General features: G+C 40.0%; 1 protein-coding gene and 1 non-coding gene across 6 annotated transcripts; both read right to left on the reverse strand.

Annotated features, from left to right (window-relative positions):
- Positions 1 to 1093: 1093 nt before the first annotated feature.
- Positions 1094 to 1165, reverse strand: Trnaq-cug (transfer RNA glutamine (anticodon CUG)). Its single transcript has one exon. It is a non-coding gene; the product is annotated as a tRNA-Gln (tRNA).
- Positions 1166 to 1444: 279 nt separating this feature from the next.
- Positions 1445 to 23944, reverse strand: LOC128862211 (dynein heavy chain, cytoplasmic). 5 transcript variants are annotated; one of them, XM_054100710.1, is made up of 25 exons: positions 23595 to 23944; positions 22032 to 22603; positions 21136 to 21970; positions 20870 to 21069; positions 20408 to 20811; positions 20232 to 20337; positions 19350 to 19505; positions 18367 to 19291; positions 17726 to 18290; positions 16274 to 17663; positions 16070 to 16192; positions 14759 to 15811; positions 14374 to 14409; positions 13381 to 14168; positions 12836 to 13209; positions 12586 to 12773; positions 11309 to 12504; positions 10452 to 11176; positions 6711 to 6909; positions 5845 to 5962; positions 5423 to 5774; positions 4291 to 5336; positions 2254 to 4191; positions 1915 to 2183; positions 1445 to 1828 (listed from the first exon to the last, which is right to left on the reverse strand). In XM_054100710.1, the coding sequence occupies exons 1-25, from the start codon at positions 23836 to 23838 to the stop codon at positions 1663 to 1665; spliced, it is 13968 nt and encodes a 4655-aa protein (XP_053956685.1). In that variant the 5' UTR covers positions 23839 to 23944; the 3' UTR covers positions 1445 to 1662. The 5 variants fall into 5 exon arrangements, with proteins under 5 accessions (XP_053956685.1, XP_053956683.1, XP_053956684.1 ...); XM_054100708.1 differs by having other exon boundaries at positions 22032 to 22606; XM_054100709.1 differs by lacking the exon at positions 6711 to 6909 and adding an exon at positions 9977 to 10172 and having other exon boundaries at positions 22032 to 22606.
- Positions 23945 to 24057: the final 113 nt, after the last annotated feature.

Here is a 24057-nt window from a genome sequence, read left to right on the forward strand (position 1 = left end):
GGCACCTTCCCCATTAAGGGACCGGACATTCCAGGTGCATGCCCTCAAATCATATTCCTTATTTCGTTTGCAGGGGTCGTCATCAGTAAAGGCAGTTCTCATCCGAGGCTTTGTAATTCTTTTCATTGGGGGGGATTTTTAAGTGGCGGGTCCCAAACCCAGCGCACAACCAGCTATCCTGGAATGCTTCGCCTTCTCACGTTAGCTCACTCCCGAACGGGTGTTCGGGAGCTACCCAGAGGATACGTGGGCTAATCCCGGCCGTTGTGAGCTGCTTGAACCATATGTAGAAGAATCGTCCTGGCCACTCCCAAGTGAATGGCGATCAGTAACTTTCCCCACTTGCGTGGACTTCTACACATGGAACCATCCTCCATGCGGGTAATTTAATGAATTCAGCACTAGGTAGAAATCTCTCCAAAGGATATCGTAAAAACTGCAGCAACGCTAAGGTTTGCGTCTGAATAAAAATAAGGGTATTTTTGGGCTGGTGGCGAGGCAAAAGAACTGAAAACTGCTTTACTCCACAATCACCTTTTCCCATGCCGCTTTAAAATAACTCGCCCAATACCGCTTATCACCTAATGCTGCGAGTTTAACAAAATATTCAACTGGATCAATCGTTAAAAGAACTTGGGGTCTGAGGCTGTTATTTGCTGGCACACAGAATTAGTCAGTGTTTACAAATTCCAGCCAACGCGTACATATGAAAAGGAGCTGAAAACTGCATCCCACTAATAAAAAGATGAAAGGCTCTATATATGTATGCATACATACATCTATATATTAGCCTTTTAAATTATCATTAAAACAAAATGTAGAAACTCCGCCAAACCACAAAAACCAGAGCTTTTAGCGTATTTCAAAATACCATTTCGAAGACATTTCAAATTTTTTTTTAATTTTCCTTTTTATATACCAATGGAGTTTGGAGCTTTTCTACATCCTGGTAGATAAGTACATATCTGCGGAGAAAACGTTTTGAGGAATATTTAGTACCCATGTCGTATACGCAATATTTACAAAAATCAACCTCTAAGTTTTTCATATAATTTCTTGCAAGAAATAAGAAAAAAAAATAAATTATTGACTTAGGTCCCACCGAGACTTGAACTCGGATCGCTGGATTCAGAGTCCAGAGTGCTGGCCATTACACCATGGAACCATTTAACGGTACACCTGTTATCAAAAGTATTTATTGCAACAGATAGGCAACATAAATGTTAACGAATAGATAACAGAAAAGTGCATCCTTGCTGGTATCGATTGAGGATGCAGGTAAACCAGGATTGCCAACATTTTCAATTCACATTCGGTCAACGTACTTTCTATGCGCGCTGTCACATAAAAAGAATTCTGAGAATACTGCGAATATAAGTGTCCCTATTATTTTCTTAATTGCATCCTTTTTCATAACTGCCGACGTAATAAAAAAACACAAGCATTTATATTTGCATGCATATTTAATAACTTTTATTGAATGCTTGAGTATTTAATACTTTTAATAATGAATATGATTTATTAAGTGTGTTACATTGAAGAAAAAATCACTTTTTAAGTGCATTAATTTATGTTAGTAATAAATTTATGTTGGTTATCGTACATAGCATTGCCAATTTTCAATTGGAGGATATAATTTTCAATTACTATCATTTGCACGATTTAATTCAAAGCAGTCGAGGTGAGCACAGCTACGCCACGTTCATAGAAACTATGTTGATCTTGACCGGCGGCTACCGCCAAATCAACGGTGAACAAAAGCTCAGTTCGCGTGGAGTTCAGGTACACCGGCAAAGTGAGTTTGCTAACGCGAGTATCAGTAGACGCCCTGCAAATAGTGAACAAAACAAAAAAAAAATTTTTAAATAATCCTATACAAAACGATTTGAAACAAAATCAAAGACTTATACTTACTTGACCCATTTGAGTATAGTGAGCGGCAAGTCCATCATAATTGTCGAGGCCAATAGTAGCTCATTACTCTTGCACTGTGCGCCTTGCAATTTCAATCCTGTCACTCCAAAACTGCTATCCTTTTGATCGGGATTTAAGCCCGACTCGGTGATGGTTACTTCTAAGGCTAATTCCTCTAGCGACCAGCTGTTAGCCTGTGCTACGCATTGGCGCGTTGCAGTGATGTAAGCTTCAGGATTCAATAAGCCACCCAACCAAACAGGGAATGTCTGCAGAATATGGTGTAATATAACAGCAAAACAAAATAATTTATAATAAAACTGCTTAATTTGCACTCACCTGTAACTCCTTGGCTCCTGCTTGCGACACTAATTTGGACACTTTTTGCAACTGCTGCACACGATTACTGAAATCAGTAATCCACTGTATAACGGTGCAGCCCAGTGGCACGGTATAACGCTTCCAACCTATTGGTATTATGCCACGAACTAACTCTGACAGCATTGATCGATGGTGGTTGGTCTGTTTCTTTTCGCCTTGACAAATCAACACTACATCCTGCAGATCGGAAATGACAGTTGTCAACAATTTAGCTCCAGAAGTGACCTCACGTTCGAAGTAACGGTACAACGGATCTTTGATGTTCTCTACAGTACGCTTAAGCACAGGCAAATTTTTGGGTAAGAGCTCTAACCAAGCAGTTGCCGAATTGTGCAATGCCTTCATCCACGATGGGCGCCCATCTTCTTGCCGTGTCGCATTGGCATTAGCCGCCTCGGCGTGCTCCTCCACACTGTAGGCCAGCTCGTCATCATCCTCCAGCTGTTGCATCTTCAATAGCTTGCTCACCAAATTTGTGCCGCGTGTTGTTAGCAACACCTTTTCCGCATTGTTGGGCAATCCGAGCCACGAAGGCGTCTGGCGGTCGGACAAATTCTCAATCCACTTCAAGAAGTGATCTCGACGTGTGCCGTCGGGCATGGTGATATGTCGCTGACCGCCGGCGCCGCCATCAACATTGGCCACAAGAGCGAAATCGCTTTCGAAGCTGCGCGCAGTGAATAGTTTTTTCAAGAATGAGGTCAGCAAGCGCTGATCGAAGTCATTGTCAATTTTACCGCCGTAGATGGATTGCGACAATAGTGTAACCAATGCATCCCATGGAACCTTCTCCGGCGGCAAATTTGTGCGACCCATTGCAGTCGTGTCGATCCAGGTGTCCAGCGTGTCGCACGCGACGCGCAGATCCGACTCATTGAACTCGTACTTTTTGGCCCAGCCAAGTGGCACATAGCGCAGACGCTCCTGCACGATGGCATGGAACCATGCCAGCAAGAAGTAAAGGCGTGCACGTTCGCTAGGTGTTTTCATCATGCGCGCCGCCGGCACCGTCGAGAAAGTGCGCAGTAAGTTAGCGCGAATGCCTGGCGGCGGTTCGAAAACGAAAATGCGGCCGGCGCGCAACAAGTTGACCGGCACCTTGGGATTGATCTCCATGGTGAGGAACAATCTGAAGCCAGAATGTGGCTGCAGGGAGTGAAGCTTCTTCTCCAATTGTACCAACCATTGCGGCGCCAAGTGAACGTTCTTCAACAGCACCCAGCGACCGCTCTTGCAGGCCATGTTGATGGCGCGCTCGGCCTGATTGAAGCCTTCAGCCGAACCAATGGCAATGCTCGAGATCTGTTTGTTCAGCTCAGCAGCCAAGTCGTCCACACGTCCGGAGGCGTCAAAGCCGGGCACTGAGCACAGTAATGCGGGTGTGTTGCAGTTCAACTGTTTGTCCACAACAGCGGCCAAGTCCAGTTCTTTCTCGGCGTTCGGCATGAAATCAAGGCCTAATACAGCATCGACCACCTTATGAGCAGCGGCAATAACCCGATCCGGTCGGAAAGCTTGTATCAGTAACAGCTGGTGAATAGAGCTAACGATGGGTGTGAGTGCCTTTGACTCATCCCACAATTGCGGTACACACTGCTCAGGTGAGCTTTGCTGCAACCATGCGCCGATTTCGGGCATCGATCTGAGTTTTTCGATCAACTTGCGGAAGATGGGTAAACGTGATTGTAAGCGATTGACGCTTTCTATTTGTTCTGCTGAAAGACCATCTACAGGCGTCGAAGATGCAAGAAGACCCTCGCGGCTGCGTAAGAAGAAATTAAATTCAGAGTCCAGATTCTGTTCAGAAGTGCCTTTAAGATGAATCTTGCACATCAGCAATGCAAAAGTGAGGCGATCATTATGTAGCATGCCACGCGCCACGCGTTCATAGCAGACCTGAAAAAGAAGAAAAATTATGATTATTTTTATATATAAAATTTTTAAAACTTTACTTTACGGGGTTCGATCTATTTTCTCCAAAAAAATTTAACTAACCTGGAACAGATCTTTGGTAATGATGCCCAAACGCTCCGCATACTCGCTCTTGCCATCCAATTTCGAATTGTTGTACAGCACAGTCGAGAAGATGTCCAAGAACATTTTCAGTGAATACTGGTAGAGGAAATGCACCTGATTCAAGCTGTCCATTGTGAAATAAATGTTGCTGCAAGCAACGGACAATGGCAAATATTGTTGCGAGACGGTCTCAATTTCCGCAATAACCTTATCAGTTTCATCGACTTTCTGATTGATATCGTAAGCTTCCTTCTTCAACGTCTCGAGCGTAGTAATCACCGAATCATCATCAAGAATTTTACCCTTCGCATCATTCAAAGCCTGCAACAGACTCTTTTCCAGCTGGCGCAAACGCAAACGGAATTCGCCCTGCAATTTCAGGAGATCTGAGCGTTTCTCATCGATATCTGGACGCTCAGCCTTCAGAACTTGATTTAAGCATTGCGACTGCAAGGAGCTGCGCGTAACAGTGAAGTTGACAAAAGTGACACGTGAGCAAATATCCGGTGGGAACTCCACTGTTGGATCACGTGTGGACAAGAAAATGACGAAAGAGGGCGATAAATCGATATCCTGATCGCCGAGTGTGATCAGCACACGACCACCAGTGCGACGCAATTCGCGATTGAGCACGGGGTTCAAAATTGGATCGTAATTCTCCACATCTTGCACTAGCAGAGGATTACCGAACCGGAGCGCAGATTCCAAATTCTTCCGGAAGGAGTCGTCCAAGAAGGAGGTCTTTGTGATTTTCTTGCCTGCATATTCGTTAAGCAAGAAAGTAGTAGCTTGGCCTGAAGGATCGATAATGAGTGGATAACGATTGAAACGCTTAAGCATGATGGCATTCTCAGTGCACAGATCATCCGTTGGTAAAGCATTGGCTTGCCAACGCAAGCGTTCATCGGGATTGGAAAGATATTCGGTGCGTGCCATATCAGAGCGATATTGTATGTTGGCCGACTGCAGATGTTGCGACCAAGTGGTGAACAGATTCAAGCGATAGTGCTGATCGAAGTAGCCGCCTGTTAACAAATCGCAACAAATTTAGTTAGTTTGATTCGAAAATTCATACTTTCAGAAACACATTCAGCATTTGCTGGAGTCTTACCATATGCAATGAATGCTGCCGACAGTAAAACATCACCAATAATTGTGGACATTTGCGACTTGAATGTCTCGCTGGTGCACTCCCAGCGCTCGCGTTCGATATTCAAGCTCTTCAACAAAGCAATAGACCGATCGACCTTAGCTTGCACATTTTCCAAGTCGGTCTTGATGGCCTGTGCCTGCGAGATGAGCTGTGCATACTCTTCCTTGTAGGCGGCAATACTGCGTTCCAGTTGCTCAACCAGATCCTTAGTCTCTTTTGCGCTCTGTTTATTCACATCCGCTTGTTCTTCTAGCGAGCGCAATTCTTCACGCAACGGTTCAACGCGTTTCAACATATCGGCGTATTCAATCTGGAAATTACCAAAATAGATATGATCAAGTGTTTATATCATTAATATTTTTACACGCATTTTTATGTACCTGTGCAATAGCCCATTTAACCATAGGGCCACAAGCCATACTGGCACGATTGACCTTCTCAAAGTTATAATCGGGATTGCTTAGATATTTGTTCTTCATCTTTTCACGCACCTCATCGCTATAGATGGAAATTTTTTAATTCAGAAAATAAATATTCTATCAGTTTCAAATAGTGGCTTATTGTTTGTAGAGTAATGATAAAATCACCAATCAAAGTGTGAGGTATGCAAGCAAAGCATTTACTACTAACAAGAATAAAAAATAAAAGCCAAAATCAAAGTGGGGAATTCAACGAAATTAATAGGCATAAAGTAGGTAACGTTAAGAGAAATTAAACCACCACCGAAACAATTATAATACAACTACAAATAAAATACATAAATCAAATTAACTCGAACCAAGTGCCAAACGCTTTTATGTACGAGTATTTCGCAACGCTAGGGCAAAAACTACGAAAACGCGTATATCCAATTGCAGAAGAAGGTGGGAACTAGACTTCGTAAATAAAAAATAAAACTACAACAAAAAAATTAACAATTTAAAAATTATAAAAATGAATATTGCTTTAACACAAACGAATGAGAGTTTGTGCAATTGATTGGAAAAGAAATATAAAATAAAAAAAAAAAAATTACGGTTCTTTTTTTTTACATCAGAGTAAACATTTTCAAGGCGAAGTTAAAACTCCAAATTTTACTCTTAGAGAAGCATTAAAATATTATTTTTCCATAACTTTACATATCAATTTAAATACTTAAAACTGGCAATCAATTACACAACTCATTCGAAGAGTACAAAAAAAATACGAAAAACAACGAAGGTGTAAAAAAATTAACTTAGTATATTGTTGTTGTTGTCATGCTTACGTTATATTTTCAGTATTGAAGTTAGATACAATTGAATTTATAAAGTTTTCTCGCATTATAACGGCACGAATTGATTTCCAGTCGGTCGCATTCTCACCCAGTAGCAGACAGATTGACTCCAGAGCCAATTTCACCACCGATGGTGGATTGGCCATGGTACGGACTTCAACAAGCTGCTGCTTTCGGATCGATTTAACGGCTAAAGTGAATTAAGCGGGGTAGGAGTGTGTGGTGAGTAAGAGTAATATAAAATTACGAACTGACTCGTTTAGTAAAATAATTAACGTTCATCAATCTAATTAAATATTAAAGTAAATTAAGAGGAAATTAAATTCTTTGCAATGATACGTTTAGTGGAGTGTTGTTGTATGCAAGTCCAATCCAGTATCCTTTGTATTGTCGACGTCACAAGTATAAATAAGTTATGATCTATACTAGCTAAAACCTGCGGACACATACATTCATTCGTATATACTTTAGTATTAATTAATATAGACCTTATAAGAGCTCTGATGTTAAACGATTTGCTATTTTTTCCTTCTTTTTTTGATGCAAATATACTATTTTAAGATTTTTAATATCTAAATAGCGAATTACAGAGAATCTTGATTACTTCTTTGTTTTCGCCCCAAAAACCTCTGTGCATATTTTGGGCTCCTTTAAGGGAGGCAGGCAGCTTCTCCAGCACTTTCAAATTTTCCATTTGTTTTTTTTTTTGCTTTAAACATTCATTTGCAATTTAAAGAATATATATAAATCGATTTTTTTTTTATTAGCTTAAAAAATACTTTGAACCCTCTTAAATAAGGTACAATATGTGTTACAGCTGGCTAAATTTTTCTTCGTTGAAATTTCGACCTTTTCCCGAAGCGCTCCAAAGCGCGTACCTGCTATACTGAAACTTTAAACGCATTTTTCTCGAAACTAAGTTTTTGTATACGGTGTACACGATATCTCGAGTTCTGATAAATGAATCAGCTTAAAAATTTAATTATATATTCTCTGTAATAGTGTCTCTCGTCTGACATAGGATTTTTTTGATATCGTTATTTGTTAAATTGTTATAAACAATAGTAACATCAATTTTAGGCAAAAAAAAAAGAAAAAAATTTCAAGAATTTTTTTTTTCAACGCCAAAATTTTTTATCGACATAATCCTACGTCAGACGAGAGTCAATACTATGTATATGATAACAATATTTTGTTTTTTTGTTTTAGATCACCGAAACGTAAGATTTCATGTACACCGTTTAGGCACCTAAGAAAAGCGGACCTGCGCTTGCAGAAGTGCCACAGCGGCCATTTTGAATATTTTGACTTAAAATTTTTTTTTCAAAAACTTAAATATATAATAAAGATAAGAGTTTAAATAGATTTTATGTACGAGCAATATTTTGTTAGAAATAAAATCCGGAAAATAAGCCTGTTTTTTCCCTTGTCACAGTAGACTTCCCCCTTAATGGAAAGTGAAGTGATGAGTGTCGCACGAGAGATGCGTAAGAATGAAAACTTTAATCGCATTTTTCTCGAAATACGTTTTTTTTCGCGCTGTTGAATATAACTCTAACAGTAATCAAGATATCAATTTAAAACTTTACAGGGATATTCTTTAGCATATTGGTCTTTGCATGTACCTCAAATTTTATATTAATTATCACTAAAAATATTGTTTTGATCATTTGTTTATAAAAAAGTGTAATTTTTTTCTTTTTCACTTAAAATTTACATTTTGCTTGTTAAATATAGGAAAGTGCAAGGCGGAACAACTTATTTTAATGAAAATTTTCTATTGATTTCAGTTGATTACAAGAGGCTTTACATTCCACGGCGCAAATTAAAGTATCCACGTTTGAGCAGCGGTAACACCGCATTATTTTAATTTTAGATTATATATTCATTTAAGCATGAATATTAATATGTAATTTATTTGTAAGATAATAAATATTGAAAACTCGTTGTCTGGAGGAGTTGCCCCCTTAAATTGCTTGCCCCCCTGCCTATGAGTCGGTTTTGCTTGAAGCTGATATGAACTTAGATGAGCCTTTTGATAGCGCCTATTGCAGGTTATGTTGTGAAATTTGATATAATTTTTTTGTTTACTGGCGCGCTAAACTAAAATGGTTAAAAGATTTCCGTCCAGCTTTTAAATATTATTTACTCAGAACTCTTAGCCAGTTGATATTTTATAGTTGTTAAATGCATAAATTATTATTAATTATTGTATTATTAGACAAACTCTATGCTAACAAAAACAAATAATATAATTAGGGTGCTCACAGTTCTACTTTATCTGGTGTGCTAATTTTGGCGCATTCTAACTTTACATATTTTACCAGGTGGTTACATTGTTTGTTTTTGTTTTGCATACAAATGAAAGTGAATGCTTTGGCTTAATATTGTCTCGCATCACTTATTCGAATCTTAGACTATGACCAATACATTCACCAAAGTTTTAATGGAATCTCTTTACCACTCGGGCGTGGAATTTGTTCCTTTTAATTTTCAATTTCACGAAAGACAAATTTATAAATAATTTAAAATTAGTAAAGACATGCTTACAGTTTCAACGATACCGCTTTTCCAAGTTACCACATTTTCACTTCTGGAGAAAACTGTGAATACCCTAAGTATATTAAGGTGCTTAATATTAATTCAGCTTAGATTAGATATTTATAATACAGAAAATTACTTATTATATATTTAATGTACAAATATTAAAAAAATTAGATCACACATATTTAATTAATTATTATTAATTATTTAAATTAATATTTTTGCTTAGCAAATGCAAAATGTGATGAATGCATTATTTGGTGCGTAAATGGACGATGCAAAAGTAATCAGTAAACAAAAAAATATTCTGTTTAATCGGAAATCAGAGCGTAAAGAGGCAGCAAACCCCAGCGCAGTTATTTATATTATGAATATGTTTTAGAAAAATAATGCATATGTACATATGTATTACACAGTACTGCTCCACAGCTAAAATATATTTATAATTTGTTACAACAGCCACATTAAACCAATTTTGATGTTTGGATGAAATGAGTGATAAGTGTGTAAACAAATGTTATATTTTTTAATTTTTTTGTGTGGCATGTTTCGGGTGTGTAGTATATATAGTTAATATATGCAGGTGGGCATGTGTGTGGGTGAAAATTTTGAATTTTGTTCCCTTAATATAGTTTTAAGTTCAGTTAATGTGTATATTATAAATGTTATATATGATTTTTTTCTTTAAAATATAGTAATCTGTATTGCCGTACGTGATATTCTCAGTTTTCAAATTAACAATGGACGGTATAAAACTATCTTTGACAAGTATGCCACGAATCGCCTTCCAGTCGGTGGCAGTCTCGCTGAGCAGCTCACAGACTGATTCCAGTGCCAACTTGACAACAGCCGGTGGATTGGCCATGGAACGCACTTCGGCCAAGTGTTTCTTTTTAATGGCGCTTACAGCTAAAGTAGTAAAGTGTTTTCAAAAAACGCACATTGAACAGTGATGAAAAAAAAACAATAAATGTGATAAATATTAAATTAAAAAATACAGCAGTGTTAAAACTTGCTACAATATAACACACACACACATGGTGTGAAATACTTTTTAGGAAATATTTAAATATTAAATTAACCTGAGAACTATCCGCTAATCAAGTTGCCTAAATTAAAATTAACACTCTTAAGTTTTAAATCAACTGTTTATGTTTTACTTTCAACAGCTATATATTAAGCGTTTACCTTGTTGCGCGTCTATCACAGCCGGTTCTACTTGTGCCAAATCGGCCATGACATATTTACGTTTTTCTTCAATCTTCACCGTCTGATCGGCTAAGCGTATCTGTATCTCCTGTGATTGTATCTTCTTCTTTTCTGCTTCCTGTTGATCCTTAAACATCTGCTTCAATTTAGCATTGGCCGCTTCGTTCTTCGCCTGTAGTTCTTGTTTCTTGACGGCCAAAGATTTTTGCATCTCCTCCACTTGCTCCACAGTTTCGGCAATCTTATTGAGACCTACGTTCAGATGCAATTGTTGTTCTTCCAAATCACTACGTTTCTCATTATACAATTTGACAAAATGATGAATAAAGTCCAAATAATGACGTGGCGTGACGGCCATTGTGCGTCCACCACGTTTGGCCAGGCGTGCATTGGCCTGGTGGAGCGTTTGATGCACATATACGCAACTGTTGATGACAGCATCGCGATGTGTGGGCTGAGCTGGTACCAAGGGGCACACAGATGGGAAGAAGTCGGGTGCTGCCCAGCCTTGTTTTTCCAGGTCCACACGTGTTGTGAACTCTTTGCCCACCTGGAAGAGCGCGGAATCGGACCAATCGCCGAACCAGTTGAGCACGCAACGATTGAAAAGAGCTGGTGAGGTGGCAGCACGATCTTTTAGGCCGTCTGTAGATGGGTTCATGGTGAAGACCACATGCAAGTTGCGCATAACTTGTTGAGTGAACCTTAAGATAGTATAAAGAAAAATCAATTAAGTAGGAAAAGTATTAAGTTACTTCTTCTTTGAGGTAGTTAATTAAGACATGCTAAAATTCAATATGGAAAAAATTGTATTTTAAATAATTTTCCAGTCATACCATTTGTATAACTCGTCGCTGGAGTCCAACATTAAGCCCTCGCGCTGGGCGCCTTCTTTACATTGAGTCATCAGCGTAGTGTATTCATCACCCTCGAACAAACCGGGCACTTCCCCGTTAGCTAACAGCGTATTCATGCGCTCCAAGAAACCAGAATCCAATACATTCGACTCGTCCAAAATGAATGCAATCTTCTCATCCTTGCAACCAGAACGTCTCAGCACACAACGCAGATCTTCATCGAAATCTTCGCCGGTATATTTGTTATGCACCTTAATTTGGAAGATAGATAAACCATTCATCCAGGCGACGAAACGCGAAAGGGTGGTTTTGCCTGCGCCAGACACACCGATTAGTAATAGATGACCTTGCGGTTGACGGAATATACGATCAATACGCAAAACATGCTCTAAAACTTCGTCAAACAGTACGAGCGGCACATCGAGCTCCTCTTCGTAGAAGACCTTTAAGCGTGCACGGACATAGTCACGCAATTCTTCGCGATTAACTGGCGTATAGTCCTTGGATAGCCAATTACTGTAAAGAATGGGGCGTGTCAATGCCTCCTCCTGATTGATACCAGGGAAGTGTTTAAGTGCCACAATATCGATATTTTCATTGGTCCAACGACGTTCTGATTCTTCAACCAGCCTGTCTTGGAACAAACGTAACGCCTCATGCGCCCACAAACGCACCAAACCCTCCACTGGTAACGAATCAAGCGGACGTATGGCCTCGCAAATACCGCGTACCCAGCGTGTCATCTCACGCGGCGAGTACACATAGTGCGGTTGCATATCCTGTGTAAAGCGATCCTGTGATGCCAAATAAAACTCAACCATAGCGTTGGTGAGTGGTTCAGCGTAACCACGCAATGATGGCATCATGCGCAACATGGCGCGTGAAAAAGTGCCATAGATTTGTTTAAGCGAAGTTTCGCCCGGATAGTCAACATAGATGATGGGTACGTGACGTAGGAAACGATGTGAAAGTGGTTTACGCCCTGGATCTGTGGGAGGATTACAAGCGCCCACGAATTGTATGCGCTCCAAAGAGACCCATGCTTGATCGCTGGCGCGATAGAAACCTTTGTGTTCGACCAGCTGACGCAAAAATGAAATTACACGTTGAGTGCCATAAGTGTCCATATCGGGTAAATTGATTTCATCGCAGAAAAGTACTAGCCATTTACCAATCTAGATTGAGTATTAACACGAAAAGGTTATTATTATAATTATTAGTATAAAAAATAATATGCCCGCCAATTATTTACGTACCTGTACAGGGGAGAGTACAACGCCATTAGGTGTCTTACGGTATTCGCAGTAGTGATCGAAAGTTTTTAGCAAAAGCTCCGGTGTTGTAGCTGATGAGAAATTCAAACCAACCACTTCCATGTCTGGTAGAGCACGCAGTGCTGAGAAAAGTGTCATAGTCTTACCAGAACCAGGCGGTCCACATAGTACTAAAAAATAATAGGACAATATCAGTAAATAAAAAATATTTTGTTACTTTTTTATAACCAACCCAAAGGCTTATGTTCTGCCAGCCAGGTGTACAACAACGATTCGTGGCGTACAGTATCCAAAGTGGGCACAACAATATCTGGTGATGCCACTTTGTGGGTTTCGACCTCAATAACCGGCACTTTGTTCGACCATGGAACCCATTCCCCATTCATGCTAACTTCGTAGTCGATAATAGGTGCGCCAGCGGCTCCTGGCAGTGGTATCGTAGTAACACTACGAACAAAATCACCCAAATCAGTGCGCACTTTGAGCTTAGCATCACCAGCAAAGGACCAGAGGACTGAGTAAATAAGTGCCTTCGGTATATACTGCTCCAGTTGGTCGGCGGAGCAAGGAAAGTCTGGATGTTGTGCATTGAAGTCGAGCACATTTCTGAAGAAAATAAATGCACCAATTATTTAAAGCAAGTTTTGGTTGTTGATATTGTTATAACAGCTAAGAGGATATTCGTTTTTAAATAATTCTGTTTAGCGGCTGTGCCAGTGACCAGCACTATGGCCCGACTATCATTTGCTTAAAAAATGAGAAAACAATTTTATTTACCTTGCAGCTTGATTTAACATTGAAAAGAGCGAACTAAGTGCACGCAAGCGCGTAAAGTCCATAATATGCTCTTGTTCCATAGCGTACTCCAGACTGCGCACCACAATGCCATCGGCCGAGAAGTATGGCTGCAACAACAATGCAATATCGCGCTGCACTTGCAATGAAGGTGACACCTCTTCTTCTTTATCTTTAGTAGAAGCTGACGGTTTAACAACGCCCACAAAATCTTCATCGCCATCTTCCAGTGGAATACTGCGCAATCGTGAGAGATAATTCTCGAATATCATCTCTGTGGACAGGACATCCTCCGAGAACCAAACCATGCCACAACGCGAAACTGTAGCGAGTGTTGCGAACTTCAAGTCCTGTACTTCAAACATTATGCGCACATTGGGTGGTAGTGAAAGACGTTCACCATTTGGCAATGTCAACAATTTGTTGTCATCCAACACGGAGTTCAAGTTCTCAACCCATTCGGGATCGACATCACCATCAAAAATTATCCACTGACGCTTGTTGATTTCACCGCGCACGTTGTCGATAATTTTGCGTAGAACATGTGTGAACAGACCGTCGGTCCACTCGCGTGTGTTTTGATCCATGACACCATAAAGTGCCTCCTTCGAAATTGCTTTGGGATCAATGACATGTGCTACGCCTTCAGTACCCTCGAAGCGCTCTAAAGCCTTGAGCAATGTACGCCAGGCGGTCGATTTGCCTGAACCGGATGGGCCCACCATCATCAAACCGTGATTAAGGTTAGAGATTTGGTATAATTGAAGCACCTTTTGTTAAGGAAATTATCATGTTATTAGTATAAGGGCTTAGCATATAGGATATCGAGCAAGCTTAAATTTCTTATAGATCAATTTGGCAAGCAGTAAAAATATCAAGGAATATCAATACAATTTCGTCTAATTAAACTTGCTTAATATAAAATTATAATTGGAAAAATAACTTAAGGAATTTGGAAAGGGTTAAGCATCTTACTTTTTCCACCCAGGTTTCACCGAATCCTTGCGCATTCTGTTTTATACACGTTATTCATTGTGATTTTCGGTAATTACGCGTGAAAAGCAAGCATTAATTAAATATTAAAGTGCATACATTAGGAAAGTTTTTAAAATTAATTTTGAATCACTAAGTATACACATCAATTTACACACAATACAAATAGCGCAATCTCAAATATTCAAATATTCGTGCGCAGGAGGTGCTCCAAAAAAGTTTTTTTTTCGAAAAAGCATAAACTCATATTTCTAATAAAAAAAATTTAAATCACTCCTTCATAGCTTCCACACGCTGCACCAACACATTAACTAAATTTAAAAACTACACAAAAACATAGCGTCAACGTCATAACGTCCTCATTTACCTTCTCCATCCAGGCAGCGCCCTGTTCATCGCCTTCACCGCACACCAAATAATCTTCTTGACACACTTTGCGTATCTCTTCTTTTAGACCCTTCATCTCAGCACGTGTGTAGCCAACATTCGGGAAGACATCGCTCAGCAACGAGAAGAGCAAAGGAATATCCTCTGCCACCAACTTGGGAACCATTGTCTCGCACACCGATTGTATTAGAATCTCTTGCTCTGGCAAATTTTCAGCCACTGAGGCTTCATCAATGTTCTCTTCGCCGCGTTGACGCAAGCTTTCCTTGATTTTCATGATGCGATCACGTTTTACATTACCAGCCGAGATCAAGACCGACTTGAGCGCACGTAAACCAAAATCATAATGGCTTTGGTTGGAAAGTTGTTCATCGCAAAGCTTAAAGAATGGTACGATCTTGCAGGCCAACTTTTCTGCCGAGCGGAAACCTTGAGAGAACAACATAACCTCAGCGATCAGCTGGCGATCGGGTGTTGTCATAGCCAATGAACGGAATAATTTCTTTAAGTTATCGGGCAGATTGGAACGGCCTGCGTAACCAGGATTCATGGTAATGAAGATGGCCATATCGGGAGAGACGCGCACCTGCTTGCCCACCAGCTCAACGGTAATACTCTCCTTATTGCTGTCCATTTCATATTTCAGCGCCTCCTGTATAGTTTGAATCTGTTGCGAACAAGCCGACAACATACGCTCTTCTAAACGATTGAACTCATCAAAGCAACCCCAAGCACCGACTTGACACAGACCAACAAAGATACGACCCATAGCTTGGAAATCGAAAGTCTCGTCACAATTGAATACGAGCACAAAACGACCAAGCTGATTGCCAAGCGCCTTAACAGATTCAGTTTTGCCAGTACCGGCGGGGCCAAAAGGCGAGCCACCCAAACGTGACTCCAATGCTTGTGTCATGGTCAAGTAGCAGCGATCAGTGAGTGGAGTCTGCACCAGACGATCCTGTACGCCTAGATATTCAAAGCCATAATAGAAACGAGCATTGGCCATGTGAATGGTAAGTTGTTGTAGAACCTGTGTGCGAAAAAATTTTTTATAGTATCAGCAAACATCTTTCTCAACTAGTAAAGGCTGTAAGCAAAGTTCGCAAATGCTCACTCACGCGCTGGTCATGAGTCGTTCAGTTTGAGCAGGCAGGGCGAAAAAGCACCGGTGTAATGTTGCGATTATTTAATTTCATGCTTACAGCCTAGCTGCAGTGAACAGCTTAAAGGTAACTAAACATTTCGCAAAACCGAACGCAAGTTTCAAGCGACATAGAGAGATATTTACCTCAGTTTGTCGTGGGTCAAAGTAAAAACGCATCTCACAAAGCCATTGGAAAGATTTGGGGCTGGTGACGCCATTAGCAATCAAACGGCGTGTAACTGTACGCTTATGTACGAACTCATTGATCTACAATAGGAATAAATATGAAATGATCAATTGAAACTTCTGGAAATCTGAAAAACCCATGGCAAAAAAGAGAAAACATACCAAATGTTCCAATTTACGTCTACGCAATGGCGGTTGCTCTTGCAACACGGAATCGGCGAGTACATTCAATGTTGACTCCACGGTGCACAGCACACGTTGCATTGGCTTTGAATTGTTGCTCTCTGAGGCTTGTTGCAAAGCTGCCTCCACATCCTCGGACCAAAGAATTTGCGCAGCGAGTACAATAATCTGAGCCTGATATCTGTCACACCATTCCATATATTTCTGTGGATCAATTTGACCTTCACGAAATTGTTTGATGTCCTGTACGGCTTGTGCCAGAAGCGATGCCAAAGTAAAACGCATTTGCTTCTCAACCAGTGAAAGCCATTCGTTTATTTTCGGGTGTTCCACGGTCGAAACTGGATTCATGAATTTAACTTCCTCGCCTTCGCGTGATGAAATACCTAAAATGACGGTGTTGTCTTCGTTCAACAGAATAGCAGCAACGCCAGCAAACATTTTTTTGAAGTGCTTCTGCAAGCGAGCAATATTTTTGCTGTTGCCAATAATCTCCAAAAGATCCTCATCGCCCACGAAGTAGAAACGAGGGAAGGAGGTACGTTCACGCTCCAAATATTCGCCCAAAGCCTTTTGTATTTTGCCTAAAAGGTCAGCCAGACGTTCAAGCGAACGCTGTACGGCTGGTATATTCAATACATCCATTACTTTCGGTGACTTGGTTACTTTCTTCATTAGACCTAAGAACTCAGAGCTGATGCTTTGGAAGCGTGAAGTTTCCACTGGCAAAAGCGTTTTAATATCAGCACTACCAGAGAATATGCCTTCCAAGTAGACCCAGCGACGCTGCACATCAATCCAAACATCGAACAGCGCATTTATACGATTCAGTTTCTCTTCCCAGGTAAGCGCTTCTTCCTCGAAGACTTTATAGTAAGGCGACAGTTTCATAGCTGCAACCGAATTTATGTGTTCTTTTACTTTATTGAAGAGATCATCCCAACCCCTTATGATGCGACATTTGTTTTGATAATTGATCAGGTCGAGTTCATAGCTCAGCCAGGACTCACGCACCTGTTTCAAGAATTCTTCCAGAGCCATTTCACCCTGGGCAACAAGTATTATGTCCTTTACTACATTTTCATTTTTCTGCAAATTCACATCCCACACTTGTCCAAGCGTAAGATCAGAAATGACCCAATTCACACGCAACTGTTTGGTGAGTTGTTTCCAGTGGCGTTCCTTTAGAGCATCCGACTTTAATTCTACGATCAACATGTTCACCTTGATATAGCTTTGAATTAATTTCTTTACGTATTCGTACGATTCGTACATGCGCAAGCGCGCAGGTAATTCTTTCAGTTGTGTCATCATTGCCTCGAGTTGTTGCCGCAATTTGCGTGGCTGTACCGAAAGCCAAGGTTTCTCTCTGAAAGTCCGCATAAATTAAAATATGTTTTATTGAACCCTTAATCAATTAAAAGCACTCACCTAGTCTCGTCAATCTGGGTCCAAACTTTCGAGAGTTCACTCCAGACACCACGCAAGTCTTGCAACTCCTCTAAAGCGACATTCATACGCTCCGAACTATTATTGGGTATAGCGGACTCCTGCAATTCTAGGGCCTCCTTGGCCTTGGCGACATTATCGCGTTCCTCCTTCAACCGAGAATACTTAGTTTCAAACAACTGCAATTGTTGCAATGCATCATCTGGCCGTATTTTGCCGCCAGTTGGTTTGTTCTTTTCCCAGTCGTTCAAAAAGTCTATAGTACGCGTTTCCACAGCCTTATCTTCGGCCACAATCTTAGCTTGCAAGCTGGCCACTTGGGTCTGTATGGCTGTATCTTTACGTTTGATGATCTCATTGAAGGCTGACCATTCGCCTTCGATGTTGTCGACATGCAACCAGTTATTGGGAAATTGGAAGCGTTGACGCTCGAGTATGCGTTGTGCCTCACGGAATACTTCCACTTGCTTGTCCCAAGCAATCATATCTTTCTTGAGCGATTGCACATAAGTAATGAAGCTGACGGCATCGGAAGTGCTGGCGGCTTCTGCAGAGCCAGAAAGAAAGTTTATGAAATACAGAAAATCTATAAATAAAACTGCCACACACTTTATCACACTTACCAATGCTTTGCATTTCCAAATCAGTGCGTGACTTCGAAACCTTCGAGTGGAATGTAGTCATTTCATTGCCGAGTAGTGTGCCGAATTTGCCCAATGCTTCCTTATGCCAAGAATCGTACTTCAAAGTAACCTTCGCCTGCACTTTAGCATAGTCAATTACAATAGGCCCATAGGCGCGGCGCGTATCGGATGTGTCGAATGTAGTTCGTGATTTCTTAATGTCATTCAAACATTTAATCCACAAATTAACATCTTCACCTAAACGACCATACAAAGTATCTGCTTGCAAGTCCCACAGGCTCTGGTAACGCAACCACTCTTCCACATAATTGCGCACTTCACTAATTTTGTTCTCAATTGCACCATAGGCATTCTCCAAAATCATGGCTTCTGGCAATTTAGTCAATAAGTTGCGGTAAGTTGGTGGCGCATGTTTGTCCAAGCCCACTTGGTATCGCGTGCTCTGTAGGCGCACCTGAGAGGTGACTATTGCCTGCCAAGCGAACAGCTGTTGCATGATTTGAAAGCGTGCCTCTTCGATTGAGGGATACAAATACATCTGTTGGTTAGTAATACGAATTTCATGAATGGCGTTCTGGATCTGTGGTTCACCGCCGAGCTTGTGTGTTGGCTGAGCTGGGGCATCAGTGTCCATGGAAAGATCACGTTCCTTCTTGCTGCCAGTCAACGCTTCAGTCCAGGCTTGAATACCAGCCTGAAGACGCATCGCCAATTTCTTTTCAACTTCCTCATCCAGGCGTGTTACCCAAACGTTTAAGTTAGAATATTGCTTGAGTGACAATGCGTCAACGGCATGTTGAATTTTCGATAAGATTTCGGTAAAAGTAGCAGCACTGTAGGGACAAGTCTCTAAGGAGCGTACATCAACGTCCAACTGTTCCTCGACAACAAGCAAGTCCTCAACCTTTTGTGGAAGAAAAATGCTTGAATGACTATTTTTCAGGGAAACTGCATAAATTCACCTTTTCTTGGAATTGAGTGACACATTCTGACAAACGCAGCACATAAGGATCGAGTTTGTACGACTCCCAAACCAGTCCAATGCCTTCGGAGATAAAGTTCAGCACTTCCTTGCGCAAACCAGCCACAAGCGGGACAATGCTGGCACGATCTTCAATCTAGCAATAAGAAAAATGAATTAAATATAGGAAAATCTGCAAAAACACACATAAAGGTGGTTTTTTATGTACTAAGCATGCGATTGCATTAAATATGGAATATGAATATTTTGTTGGACTTTTTTACTACATGTAATTACAATAATAAAATATTCTAAGTGCAAATGATTATAGAAATAGTTTTATTTTAGAGACATTTATGAACATCAACACTACCTTGAATACTGAATTTTGTGCTAAACTCCTATTACTTAGCTGCATGTAAGAAAGGGAGGTATTCGATATTGGTTGTTGAGACAGAGTAAACTCATTTCACATTTAATGCAAAATTTAGTAATAATATAGCATTTGAATGTTACGAAGTAATATCAAGAACGAAGCAAAATTGAGATTGAATATGGAACTGAATTGAATGTCAAAACTAAAACTAAGCAAAACTAGATAAAGTATGTTTTTGTTATAACTAAAGCTGCAAAATATCAATGCATAAAAAAATCAGCTCGAAACATCGCTAGCATTTACAAAACAAATATGTATAGATTTTTTTTAATAACGTCGAGTTTACAAGCTGCGCACGATTTCAAGTACATGCGTATTTTTTGATAAGTGTTGTGAGAAAAGTGTTGAAAAAAATTAAATAATTTTAGAATATTTAGTGAGGTAGGTGTAGTGGCATATGTTTGAGTGTAAAATCAGTGCAAAATTAAAAACAATACATAATTATACCTTTTCTAAGGTGCGCTCATACGTGCGCACGCTCTCAATCAAAGAAATGGCATATGGATAAATCTGATTCGCCTGGTGTGCCTTGTTGACAATCGTTAGTGGAACTCTAGAACGGAATATGGAATAGTAAACATTAACAATTTGCAGTAATCGAGAGATATTTTCTAGCCACTTGCCTGAATCCTAGATTCTTAATATTACGCACTTCTTTAGAGAGTGTAATGATTTCAGGCAAAAAGTTGACACGCAACTTCAGTACGTTGCTGCGTCCGGTACGTGAGCGTGCAGATTCGATTGTGAAAATACGCCCCGAGTTTCCGAAATTACGTTCCTGTACTTTACGTGCCCATTCCTGGAACACTTCGGAAATGGAGAGCTTGGTGCGAAAACTGTCCCCATCCGCTTTTAGTTTCTGACCCTCCAAATGTGTTTCCCAACCTTTGCCCAAAACATCTTCCACGCGTTTCAAATACATTGTCAATTGGTTATCGATTTGACGTGCCCAAATGATCGAACCAGCTACTGGCGGCAAATCGCGCACTGTTGAAAGGCGATAACTTTTGCTTTGTGGATATTGAACCTAAAAAAGGTAAACATAATATAATATTTTATTGTTAGAAGGATTTCATTTATCATACCTTGAATTTTTCGTGCAACGCATCAATATCATCCTTGACACGTTGTATAAGCTGTGTTTGATATTCGCGAATAGCTCCGCGTATATGCGGACGCACGAAGAGCGCATTGAAGCGCGAGAATATACGAAACATTTCGTTGGCATTCTTAGCAGTGCCAAGTTGATCGCGCAAATGTGCTGTGATGCGTGCTTCAACTCGATCTAAAAAAAGTAGCAGTTAACTAGTTGTTAAACATCTCAGATTAAAAGCATTGTTTCGCAACCCACCTATTTTTTCTTCATAACGCTTAACAGCTGCCTCCCAAGCTTCGGAACCCTCCTTGGTTATATCTAAACAGTCTACTTCTTTCACATTCTCATAGGCCAAGTTCACCTCCTCAATAGCATTGGCATCAGCCGCTTCCAAGCTATACGGCTGTTTGGTCTCAACAGCATTAGCATCATTATTTTGTGCTTGCTTTGTTGGACGCAATACGCGCAAAATTACGGTACGCAATTGTTCATGCTGTCGACGGAATTTGCGCATGTGCTCCATACGTGTCTGAAGCTTCTTATGTGAAGGTGATACACGCCACACCATCTTCAAATGCTCATCACGCTTCTTCTTTACAATGTCACGCAATAAACCTTGCAACTTATCATACTCGTCGTCCCAGCAACTGAATATTTCAAAACATTGATTCATTACACGCTCAAATTCATCGAAAGGAATATGCATCAGACGACGTGTGCCCAACACTTTGAGCAATTGTTGTGAAAGATCACGTGAAATAGCCTCTATTAGTTTGAGGCAACGCTGAATTGGATACTTGGTGTTTCGTACCTTGCGCAAATGTGAGAATATTTGCTGCACTGCAGGGCGTATCTTCTCCAGTTCCGTAGCCGACAGCAAGTCATTAATCGGAAAGTCTTTCATTAAGGGATTATAATCGGCAACCATTGCCAAGGCCTGTTTGAGGCCAGTGTCAGTATCAAATGACACTGTGGCATGGAAACGTTTGCCATGTTTCAGTATGTCCAGTGTAAGGGCAACCTCCGGTGATTCACGCTTCTCCTGTATGCGATACAGAGCGCGTTCCAAGTTCAACCAAAATGAAATTTCCTGTTTATAGAAAATGAAAAATTAATATTACTATAACTGCCGCATGCAGATTACTTTTTACCTGTAGTGCTGTTCCCGATGATGGATCACGGTCCAATTTAGTCACCTTCTTGATTTCCTTAATCCAACGATTTACACCATTTTGCAGCTGATTAAGAAATGATGAATCCTCTACTTTATCACCAAAATCTGCAACTTTTGCTTTACGATTTTCATCGGCACATTTGCGTATTACGGCATTCACAGAAGGGTGAGCTGTCAATGTTATTTCTGGTATATCAATATTTTGCTGTAAATGCAAGAGTCCCATCTCCAGTTCGGCCAATTTTTTTTCAACCGATGGTGCCATCTTATCACCATCGCGATCTGCACGCCCCGATTCCTTGACGTAAGACTTGAAGTAGGGAGCCAAGGACTTGGAAATAAATGCATGCAACGTCTCATAAGGGGAGCCATCGGAGAAGTTAATCAAACGCAACTGGGAATGTATCGATTTGTCTGCTTCAATCACTGCGCCACGTTTGATGCACGCTAAAGAAGCCATACGGCTGTTGGTGAAGTGAACATCATTACTAATTTGATAGTTGACCAACTCTTTTTCCTCTTCTCCTTCAGCTGGTTGCTCATTTTCATCTTCTAAAAGAAATTATATATTTAATAATAGTAATACAAACGCTAAAGGAAAGAGAAACTGAGAGCGCAAAATGATATTTAAGTCTGAAGGAAGATATTTTATTGGATAAATTTTTACTTGTGAGAATTGCCACTAAAAAAAAAAAACAGATGTTTTCAAGTATATTCCCATTCAAAGCATTCATACACTTTGTGCTCATACAATAAACAAATAATAAGATTAATTTTTAAAAATCTGTAGTGAAAAAGTTTGATTAGAAACAAGTTAATATAAGAAGAGTGCAGTTTTGCTTAAATCGCAGTATATTTAGCAATTTCCTCTTTTTACTTTTTTGGTTTGTGCGCCATGAAAACTTGCAAGTTCTTAAAAGTTTTCTTTCTTTTACTTTACTTTTTGTACTGTTCAATGTGCATTGATCCATATGAATAAAAAGTACATACATATATGCGCAGAATTTTTTGTATACCAATTCGTTGCCTATGGCACGTGCAGTACGCGACATGCATACATAAAACAGCTGTTTAAATTTGCATGCAACCTTCGGATTGTAAACAAATATCAGCCGTTATTTGTTTACTAAGAAAATCACCTAACAAAATGCCGGTTAGAAGAAAAGATCTTCCAAAAACAATGTAAACAGTAATAGAGTTAACGAGCTACTCTGTACTAGATTCACATTGATGACTCATGCCAAAGTGACATCACTATATCTAACCAACAAAGCACATCATCCAAGCGAAAAAATTGATTTTTATTGATTTTGCAATTGGATTTCATCATTCTCTTTTACCCTTTGATAAAAACTTGCAAAAAAAATATCCCTGCCTAAATACAGATTGCCTTAGTTATAAATGGATCGTTCTAATATTAAATGGAACGTTTAGAACTACCCAATCTTTAGACGCCATTTTGTGTACTTTGGGCGTTGGCATTTCCTAGCTAATACACTATAGAAAGCGAATGCCGTTAGCTTATTTTAACACCAATTACCTTTTAAGCAATTCCTTTGAATGTACAATGCTTGCACCTGTGGATCTGATAAAAACTTTTTTATGCGTTCCTGATTATCTAGATCCTCTAAAGCAACATTTAATGCTGGTGGTACCACATCTTCCTCAGGCAGCAAAATCGTCACTGCTTTTCGTATATAATTGGCAAATGCACCATAATCGACAATGGTCACGTTTACCACCGCCTCCACAGAGGTGTCGGGGTTCTCCAGCGAATCTCCCATAACTTATTCGCTAGTTTATGCACTAAATATTCCGTTTTCTTATAATTTTCAAAAAATCCGCAAGAGTTAATCTGATTACGTCTGCAAATAACTATTGAAGAACAAGCAGTGGTGAAAAAAGTGTTGTAAACGCAATTGTGTGGATAGGATGTCAAAATAAAGGAATACCATTATATGAAAACTATGTTTGTAAAATACTTAAATATGTACTGTATCATA

The sequence above is a fragment of the Anastrepha ludens genome, chromosome 4 (assembly GCF_028408465.1).
Source record: "Anastrepha ludens isolate Willacy chromosome 4, idAnaLude1.1, whole genome shotgun sequence".
Lineage (NCBI taxonomy): Eukaryota > Metazoa > Arthropoda > Insecta > Diptera > Tephritidae > Anastrepha > Anastrepha ludens.